Here is a 10869-nt window from a genome sequence, read left to right as displayed (position 1 = left end):
GCTGGATCTGAGGATTCAAACTTCCGGCACTGTCATGGCGGCATGCTGCTGTTTCTGACACCGACCAGACCGAATACCAAGCCGCCCCTCGTGCGGCCCTCAGCGCGGCACGGATCGAGGAGCGCAGGGGTCGCGGACCGCGGAAAAGGCGTCCTCTCCTCCTCCTCCACTTCATCATCATCTTCATCATCATCAGTGGCGGAGGTGCAGGCGTGAGCGGCCATGGCGGCGCAGAAGCCCGTGGAGTGGGTCCAGGCCGTCATCACCCGATTCGACGAGCAGGTCAGAGCTCATCTAAACATCTCTGAACGCTTCGTCTGCACGGATGCGCAGTTACGCAGCTACCGCCGCAGCGCATCCGTGCAGAAGCTCATTCTGATGCTGTCATGTTTATGTCCCATAACAGCGTTAAAGGCATGGGACGGGACTAATCTAGTAGGACGTGTTGCTCAGGATCCTTTACTGGAACCACATCAACCCTAAAAAACCCCCCTACTAACCTAAATCAGAGGGCAGGGGTTAATTTTGGAAATATTTCCTTTCAACCAATCACTGACCACTGATTTTAGTTTTAGAGTTGCGTGCCTGTCAACCAATTATTATAAATAAATAAAAATCAGAGAGCAACTATTGGAAGAACATTCTTATTGACCAATCACTGTCCTTGGACTATGTATGTGCCCCCCAAGCCAAAATTTGATCACCCTAACCTTATCGCATTTTATTGTACTCTGCCAAAAATACCAAAAACAGCAACGTTTTTCCTTTGTGTTGTTCGTGTACAGACGACGGTCAAAACTATCCTCTTCACACAGATCCGTGAAAACAATTTAAAAACGCTGTATTACTCATGCCAGGCCAGTAGTTGGCGATGTCACTTTGTATAGAGCTGGTAAGTCCCGCCCCCTCCGTAAAACCCCGCTGGACCTCAAAGTTGAAAAAGCGTCAATGCAAGTGAATGGGAGAAAATAATTATTTTCTGGTCCCGTTTGAATTGTGCCATGAATGTGAACATATGTTGTCTGTGAATTTTTTATATAATCTTTCATGTTACAAGTTTGACAGTATATGGTATGATTCGTCGGCTAGCAGTTGTGGAAAAGACATAACGAGAAAGACTACATGTCGCCTATGTGACGTCACCCCATAAAGTTGACTTACCCGTGGTTTTCGCCAACCTCAACGATTTTGTCCTCTCCCTGAAAGAAGGTGGTGAAGTGCACCAAAGACAGCCATGTCTAGCGGGATCCGTGAGCTAGAGCCGTGAGCTAGTGGTGTTGACGTTTCAAACGCGCCGAAAGCAGCGAAGAGTTGTAGTCCACAAAGTGCTCTCACACAAAGTCTACCCGTATCAAACTTCTACCCGCTAAATTGTAGCATTCTTCACACGAAAGATTATATAAAAAATTCACAGACAACATATGTTCACATTCATGGCACAATTCAAACGGGACCAGAAAATAATTATTTTCTCCCATTCACTTGCATTGACGCTTTTTCAACTTTGAGGTCCAGCGGGGTTTTGCGGAGGGGCGGGACTTACCAGCTCTATAGAAACACTATTCGCCTGAACACGTAATACGCATGCGCATGACGTCACCGTTTTCACAAATTCATGTTTTTGTGGTTTACACGGAGATTATAACGGTATCGTTTTCAAAACGATATGCAAAACGCATAAAAAGTTTAAAATTTTTAGTTGTAAATGGTGTCGAAGAATAAATAAAATATGAATTAATGTCGGCATAAAACTGAATTCGCGATAGCAAGCGAATGAAAAGGCTTCTCAAACAAGAAAAAAAAATATTCCGGGACTTGATTTTGTCCAATCCTTTGATTTGATTATTAGATTGCTGTGATGTCATGTGAGTGACAGCTTGCCCCGCCTTCACGCCAGTAAACGTGTCATCAGAGAAGAGATGTCACTGCAAGAGAACATGAGTACTGCAGTATTCCATAAAAAATAAGAGTTTTGATTTCATGGTGACTTTAACCTAAAAGAGGAAGACAAGAAGAAGTGAAAAAAGGAGAGCGTACACATGATACAAAATATTACGAAATTTTGTCAAACATACATTTTCTAGATGTTTTGATTGCTTTCTTAAAATAGACTTTGAGATTGTACCTAAATACAAATTAAATCTTGCCTAAAGAGAACAATTCTTACTTCTAGTTTTGGATAAAGCATCACAAAAAAGAGCAGGAGGTACATTTTGATAGTTAATATTTATCTTTGGTATAACATTTGGTAGATTTTTTTTGTCTAGAAAATGTTCAATTTTATACATCATATTTTTGTTCAAATATCTTAAAAACAGTGTATTCACATGTATAGTAAATAGTAAATGTCACAAAAACATGTGAATAGGTAAATATATAAGTCAGTCAGGGACTATTTTAATGCTGAACAAACACTACAAATTCTTCCAGATAAAAATGCATGCATGAAACAGATGTGTTGTTGACATACGTTGGCTACAGAGGGTCAAATTACAGCTAAGATTGCTTGAACATGTCCTGTTTTGTTGCTCCAGGAACAGGTCATAATTTTAGCAGTTTAGCATTCATAGCACTACTTGCACTTATTTTTATACTTTGTTGTGTAGCCTATATGTTCATACTTTACATATTTTGTGTCCCACAAGTGAACCAACCTCATTGCTGACCCTTGATTGATCCACACAGCTTCACTTTCTCATTTTAAAAGCTGAATCATCAGTTTAATCTCTTCAGAGTTATTAGGTTACTTTAGATGGTTTCAGTGAGGTATGTTGTGTGTGGTGTTCAGTGTGATGTATAGCTGAGTAGTATCTTATGCAATGATGACTATCCCTCTTTATTGTGGATTCTACTGGTTTAAACCTGCTATCATACTTATGAATCAAGTTTTAAGTTAGAAATGTAACCCATTGTTTACCACAGATGGGTGAAAGCCTGTGAATGGTTAAACTAGTATGTTTTCGTTTCTTCTTATTTTGGTAGTTTGGCCTCTGTGTTCAATGTTTTAACTGCAGAAACGTGTTACATGTCTAGAAGTTTTTGACTAAAATTCGCCCAGACACCAAATAAACATCGACAGACTTAACAGAATGATGTCGTTTTGAAAAGATATCGTGTCACTATTTACTCACCCTCATGTTATTTCAAATTCAAACCCATATGACTTACTTTCTTTTATGGATCACAAAAGGTGAGTTTCTGGTAGGATTTTCTTCAAAAAGTTGTGGGTCAATGTTGACACAATTTACATTGTGGGGTGAATTGTCTCTTTGAAAAAAGAACTCTGTGAGTGTCAGGAGAAATATGATGTTTATGAGCAGGTTAAACTGGTAGCCTAACACATGAAAAATATATCAGTTTAGAAGGTACTTTAGTTTTGGTGCTACTTCTGCCCCTCAAAGGTTGCTAAAGGTACTGCAACAACAAACGCTTTTGAAAACGGTCTTTCCTTGAGTCTTAGGCTAGCTAAATTAGCCTTATTACTTTTGTGTGCTAAATACCATATTTGGTGGCGTACAGTATATAGACACAGATCAGAGGGTTTAAGAGTTTCATAGGGCGTTCAGCCAGCAGGTGGAGACGGAGGGGTCTTGTTGAAGGGGTCATGGGTGGCTTGTGGGCTGTGTTGGGATCATTGCAGTTTGATTGAGGTTCAGCGGAGATTAGGAGTGTTTAGTGATGCTAAACCTAAACTCTGGATAATCCCAAAAAGAGATTTTGTGCCACCGATTGTTTTTTAGCAAGTTCCAGACTTTGAAGTCGAGATGTTTGCTAGTGTTTACTTTGTTGTATCCCACCCAGCAAGCAAGTTTTATTTTTATGTTTTCATATTGATTAAAGAAATATTTTCACCTTCTAAATGATTCTGTCATCATTTGCTCACTCTTATGTGAATGTTTGAATAATATCCTGGCTACTCTTTTACATACTCTGGAGGTCAAAAGTTTGGAATAATTATGTTTTAAAAGAAGTCTCTTCTGCACAGCAAGGTTGCATTTATTTGATCAAAAATACAGATATACGGAAATATACAGAAATGCAGATAAAAAGAGTAACATTGTGAAATATTACCATAACTGTGTTTAATATATTTTAATTTATTCTATTATTTTATAAAATGTATTCTTTCATTTATTCTTGTGATGGAAACCTGAATTTTCATCATTGTTAATCCAGTCTTCAGTGTCAGATGATCCTTCAGAAATCATTGTAATATGCTTATTTAGTGCTCAGTTATTATCAATCATGATTGCTGCTCAATTATTAATAATGGGTTTTACTATTATCAATGTTTATCACAGTTTTTTCTGCTTATTTTTTTGTGGAAACTTTTCTGAATTTTTTTGATAAATGGAAAGTTCAAAAGAACAGCATTTATTTGAAATATAAATGTTTTGTAATATTATTGTCTTTACTTTCACTTGAATCAGTTTAATGCATCATTGTTAAATAAAGTATTAATTTATTACCTCTACAGGAATAAATTACATTTTTAAATAAATTAAAATAGAAAAAAAAACATAATAATTCACAGTATTTCTGTTTATACTGTATTTTTGATTAAATAAATGCAGACTTGGTGAGCAGAAGAGACTTTCAAAATCTTATTCCAAACTTTTGACCATTTATAATGAAAATAAATATGGATCGTCAAGCTCCAAAATGACTAAAAAGACGACCATTAAAAGTGGTTCATATGACGCATGCAGTATATTAGGCCATTGATAGATTTGTGTGATTAAAAGACCATAAATTAAAGTCACTATTCACTCTGATATCTCTCATCCAGTTTGTGAACACAAACACATTACAAATGCATGTGTTTGTTCCTGAACACAGCCTGTTTGTTTGTTTGTTTGTTTGTTTTTAGCTTCCCGTGAAAGTCGGCTTGCAGAACACACACACTAAAATCAGCACAGAACACAATAAGGAATGTCTGATCAACATCTCCAGGTACAAATTCTCCATGGTCATCAGTGGACTCACCAACATACTGAAGAACGTCAATAACATGGTGAGTACATGCACACAATAAACATTTACAAACAGACTTATATATATATATATATACATGCATATTCACACACACACACATACATGTATATTATATAATAAAATGTAATAATGTATACACACGTATATTATGTAAACAAACTTATGTTAGATGTGATTAATCGATTTGACAGCACTAAATATTTTATAAAATACATTACCGTTCAAAAGTTGATGTTTGGTGTCAAACAAACATACAGTAAAACAGTAATATATATTCTAAAACGTTATTACTAGTTATTACTATTTATTCCTGTGATGTTACAGCTGAATTTTCTGCATCCATTACTTCAGTCGTCAGTGTCACATGATCCTTCAGAACAGTTGTGCTGCTTAATATTTTGGTGGAAACTGAGATTTCCATTTTTTTTTTTTTTTGTCATTTATTTATTTCGTATATCTTTATTGATCCTATATATCAACATTATTCCATGTTTTCTAGATATTTATTTTGGCTATTGAAAAAATATTGAGGCCAGAGATACTTCTGAGCGTTTGTTAGACTGTCGAAGATGTTTCTGTGTGCTGGAGTTGAGAATGTTGGGATCTCTCTCGCTTAGTTTGTCATCTCTCTCTCTCTTACAGCGAATATTTGGGGATACTGCAGAAAAGAACCTTTACCTGTCCCAGCTTATCATCATGGATACACTAGAGAAATGCCTGGCAGGGGTGAGAGACGCCTGCAGACCTTTCATTGTGTCTCATCTCCATGAGCTGTCACCGTTGTACCATTTATTGCTTTGTCAACATCATTTTGAGGTTCTGAAAAGCACATCTAGATGTTGATGAATCCCATAAATGTCTCTTTCTCTATTAGCAACCAAAGGACAGCATGCGTCTTGACGAGACGATGCTCGTGAAGCAGTTATTACCCGAGATCTGTCATTTCATCCACACGTTCCGTGAGGGGAACCAGCACGCAGCTGAGCTGAGGAACTCAGCCTGTGGGGTTCTGTTCGCTCTGAGCTGCAGTAATTTCAGCGCTGTCTTCAGCCGCATCTCCACCAGGTGCTTGTGACTGGATGAAGGAATGAATGTATCCGTAATGGATTTGATCTCTCTGACTTCTGTCCGTCTGGTTCTCTGCAGGTTGCAGGAGCTGACCGTCTGCTCTGAGGATAACGTAGACGTGCATGACATCGAGCTTATCCAGTACATCAACGTGGACTGCTGTAAACTCAAACGCCTGCTGCAAGGTTTGATAGACTCAAGCTCTAATACTGTAAAATATTAGAGGCAGCAGGAAAAAAATGCCTTTCTTTTTTCTTTTTGTGTCAAATAGTTAAAGAGTAAAGCCTTTTCTCCTTTCAGAAACTGTGTTCAAATTTAAAACCTTGAAGAAGCCAGCCCAGTTGAGTGTCATTTACAATTTAGAGAAGGTAGGTGGAGTTATTATTATTTTAACATATTATTATATTATAAAGAATTTTATTTTATTGCCTTAAGAACAATATAAATATTAAAACAAGAGTATTATAATTTATGGTCCAAACTGCTACTCCCAACTGCCCTGTCACCTGATACATTAATACATTTCTCACATTTATAGAACTAAAGGTACAGTAATCGATTTCTGAGAAACGCTGTTGAAAGTGGATCGAACCGAGCGCCACAACACACTTGTAGCCAATCAGCTGTAGGGGGTGTGTTCACTCATAGAGAGAGAGAGATTTGAAGAAAGACTATAGAAAGAGAGACATAACAAAAGAGAAATGGTCAGAGGACTATCACTGGGCAAAAATGGTTATGATCAGGCAAGAGCTTTAGGACCCGCTGTAATATTAGAAAAGCTTTCCAGCGCTGGAGAGACCGAAGCAGGAAGGCCTGAAAATGGATGCTGAGGTTGCTTTGTTTCTGCTCCATACGTGAGCAAACTTGGTTTTGATATGTTTCACAGAACCAAGATATTTCACAGAAATTAGATATGCTGTTGCAATGTTAGCTCTAGTAACAGGACAGTTTTGAGTGTCATTGTTTGTCTGGAGCTGGTGTGCTGCTGCTGGCGACTAACAACCAACTCTTGCTTTTATACTCTCTTGTGAACTATGTTCATTTTTTGTTCTTCCTTGTCATTTGTTTATCATCTTCGCTTTATTTCTCGCAAAGCCTTATTTTGCTTTGCTTCAGCTATGATAAAGAGTGCATTTTGGGGGCGAAGCAATGAAGGGAGGGGAGTGTTTGTTTGAGTTGATTTCAGATATCAACAGTGTTTCTCAGAAACCGCTTTCTGTACCTTTAAATGTTTTGTTTAAATGTTTATGTTCTGTGTTATTTATGATTTTGGTGGTGTTTGAATTAAATTCACTCTGCTGCCACCTAGTGTTGTCCTGTTTCAGTGCAGCAAACATCTGCAGTGTGTTTTTAAAAAATAAAAATAATAAATCAATTGTATTTGTAGGCGTTCTGGAACTGGGTGGAGAATTATCCTGATGAATTCACCAGGCTGTACCAGAGGCCTCAGGCGGACATGGCTGGTGCGTAACTGTAACTGTAACCGTACCATAACAATATGCTTTGGAGAGGATGTGTGAATCTGATGTGTGTTTCTTTTAGACTGTGCTGAGAAGCTGTTTGATCTGGTGGATAGTTTTGCTGAGAGTACGAAGAGGAAAGCAGCTGTTTGGCCTCTGCAGATCATCCTCCTCATCCTCTGTCCTAACATTACGCAAGACATGTCCAGAGACACGTCAGATGACTCTAAATACAACAAGGCAAGCATTAAAAAAAAGTGAACTTGTGAAGATCTTCTCTTGATTTGTATTGTTCTTAAATTATAATACCCACTGATAGACAGATTAAATATGAATTATATTACATTATATTTTAAATATAATAAATGTTATCTTTTATTTTAATATATATAAATAATGGCATAAATATTTTTTATTAACTTTTTTTATTATATACTGGTGTGTGTGTATATATATATATATACACACTGGTGTATATACATATTATATACTGGTGTGTGTGTATATATATATATATATATATATATATATATATATATATATATATATATATATGGCATTGTATCAGCCACTGACAAAACCCATATCAGGAATTTGAGCCTCACTAATATAGTAAAAACATGTACACACACACACACTCTCTCACAAACATGATCAACCTAGACAGCTACATCACATAGTTAACAGTTTATAAACAGTTTGATGGCCATACTTTTTGTCAAATTAATATTAGACTAGTAACTATAATTAGATTCTTCCCAAACTATTAATGTACTGTTGTTTTCTCCCTGTAGAAACAGTTTTTGGAGAATCTACGGAAAGCCTTGACCGGTCACGGTGGAAGCAAACAGCTGACAGAGAGCGCAGCCATCGCCTGCGTTAAACTGTGCAAAGCGTCCACGTATATCAACTGGGAGGATCACTCTGTTATCTTCCTGCTGGTGCAGTCCATTGTCATGGATCTGAAGGTATGGACAAATATGGCTCTCAGTTAGAGTTTGGACCTTTTTATTATATAATTTTGTTTTGTTTTGGGGTTGGGTAATTATTAACTTTGTAAACTTGACATATGAAATTAAGTCAGAATTTGTTTGGTTTTAGTTAGTTAATTGATGCTATAAAAACGGGAATGTGACGTCATGATTGACAGCTGTGGCCACGCTACATATGGGCTGAGAACCAAACACCATCTCCTGGTACTCACCTGAGTAACTCACTGAAAAAGTTATTTGCACCCCTGCCCATATAGTATGTTATAGGAGAAGATGGCGCTCATACTCAAGGAGGAAAGTTAGATTCAGGTGTCCAAAGAAAACGGAGAAAAAATGCAATTTGGTGCAGTTGCTGATATTTATATGGCTAAAAATAAGATGAAATTATAATAGCTTGTAAACCAGTAACATCTTTATAGGAGATTATACTATAGGATAGGAGACTACTTACACATGTATATGAAAATCAGTCTCTATATCTCTAATATCTCTAATATTTCTTCGGAAGATGACCAAATCGCATAAAAAGTTTTATGTTTTTAGTTTAAAAAACGGTGTTGTGTAAACGGCCCCTTAGTTGTATGATCAAAGCTCGGTAGTTTTTATTGTAGGGGCAAAACATATGATTCAGTGCAATGCAATGATTGAGAGATAGACAAAAGCCTGATGCATCATATCTGATACTCACATTTGAACACAATTAATATATATATATATATTATGTATGGATAATAAAATAAACCTAAATTGCTTCAGTCAAGTTTATCATGAAATATTCCTAACAATATACAAGTTATTCTTACATTTACTTTATAAAAAACATGAAAGATTTCACAGTAAAAAGACACGGACCACGACCTGTGCTAAAAGGCCTTTTACTTGATAAAAAAGTATAAGCTATCCATCTGACGGCCCACTGTCCTGCAGAGTTTAGCTCCAACGTGCCTCAGCACACCTGCCTGGAAGTTTCCAGTTTGCCTAGTGAGACCTTGATGAGCTGGTTTAGGTGTGTTTAACTGGGGTTGGAGCTAAACTTTGCAGGACAGTGGCCCTGGCTTAAGCAATAAGAAGGGGAATGGAGTTTGGGAAATGTCACAGGCAGGAGTTAAACCTGCATCACCCACATAAACCCCACAGCTCAACTTGTCAGATTACAGAAGGGTCGAACACAGAATCCCAAGTGTGTTGATTCGCAGCGGCTCAAGTGTGTCTGAATCGTTCTTGTTGATGCCGTCCTCTTCATTGATGGTTGTCTCTTTGTCTCCAGGGGTTGCTGTTTAACCCAGCTAAGCCGTTTTCCAGAGGCGCAGGAAGCCAGAGTGCAGACGTGGACTTAATGATCGACTGTTTTGTCTCCTGTTTCAGAATCAACCCACACAACAATCAGCAGTTTAAGGTTTGTGGACAAGTCAGGTCAAATTCAAATTAATTTATGGAGCACTTTTCACAATACACATTGTGAAAAGCAGCGGTACAGAAAAACATGATTATAATGTTTATAATTACTTAAAACCTTTTTGCCTCAGTTATATTCATGAGATTAGAGCTGGGCGATAATATAGTTTCAATTTTACAACAATACAAGCGATCAAGCAGAGATGCTATATAGTTTACATTGCATACACAGGTATGCTGTATTGATACGGATAAAGTTGGACATACTTGTATATCTAACTTTTTATAAAAAGCTAGGCAATAATATAGTACATTTCACGCTGAAATAACTGAATATATTGCTTTACATGATTGAAGTTTATGTATGTGGATAAAGTGTTATATAATATATATCCAAACTTGTATATAGAGCTGTGCGAAAACACAATTTACATTTTTGTGATGATATAAACAATCATGCGGCAGAGATTAACTGTGTACTGTAGTATACATTGCTTTGTTAATTTGTTATCTGGTGATATTGAGAATTATGAAACATGCTATGTTTTGTTACATTTATACACTGTCCCAAGAACATGCACCAAATCTCTTTCTTTTTCTGTAAGGTGTGTCTGGCCCCGTCCTCGCCTCCTACCTTTCATTTTGTGCTGGTGAATTCTCTTCACCGAATCATCACTAATGTAAGAGCTCCCCGTGTCCTTAGTTCACCTCAGAGAGATAGGATGTCTGATTCACTCCCAGGGTGTCCAAATGTCCTCTGTGTGTCTTCTGTCATGATCTAGTCCCCGCTGGACTGGTGGCCGAAGATCGATACCGTGTACGGTTACTCGGGAGAGCTGCGGCTCATGTTTGCGGAGACTCTGGGGAGAGTGGTGCAGGGCTGCAGCAGTCACGCCCCCCTCCGTATGACACCGGTGAGACGCCCACAAGAGCCGCCTCTAGTGTCCTACTAGCTGTCT

The 10869-nt window shown here is 37.6% G+C and overlaps 1 protein-coding gene across 2 annotated transcripts in view; it reads left to right on the top strand.

Annotated features, from left to right (window-relative positions):
- The window catches only part of nf1b (neurofibromin 1b), a 57058-nt gene continuing 46189 nt past the window's right edge, over window positions 1-10869 (top strand). For both annotated transcript variants that reach the window (XM_079598875.1, XM_079598874.1), the window contains exons 1-12: window positions 1-282; window positions 4871-5014; window positions 5638-5721; window positions 5870-6060; window positions 6142-6248; window positions 6364-6431; window positions 7451-7526; window positions 7606-7763; window positions 8318-8491; window positions 9783-9911; window positions 10516-10590; window positions 10693-10824. In XM_079598875.1, coding sequence (XP_079455001.1) covers window positions 223-282; window positions 4871-5014; window positions 5638-5721; window positions 5870-6060; window positions 6142-6248; window positions 6364-6431; window positions 7451-7526; window positions 7606-7763; window positions 8318-8491; window positions 9783-9911; window positions 10516-10590; window positions 10693-10824 — 1398 coding nt within the window. In that variant the 5' untranslated portion in view covers window positions 1-222. The remainder of the gene's footprint in view (window positions 283-4870; window positions 5015-5637; window positions 5722-5869; window positions 6061-6141; window positions 6249-6363; window positions 6432-7450; window positions 7527-7605; window positions 7764-8317; window positions 8492-9782; window positions 9912-10515; window positions 10591-10692; window positions 10825-10869) is intronic.

The sequence above is a fragment of the Phoxinus phoxinus genome (genome assembly GCF_949152265.1).
Source record: "Phoxinus phoxinus genome assembly, chromosome: 23".
In the NCBI taxonomy this organism is placed as follows: Eukaryota; Metazoa; Chordata; class Actinopteri; order Cypriniformes; family Leuciscidae; genus Phoxinus; species Phoxinus phoxinus.
Note: the sequence above shows the minus strand (reverse complement) of the source record. Positions and strands in the feature narration are given on the sequence as shown.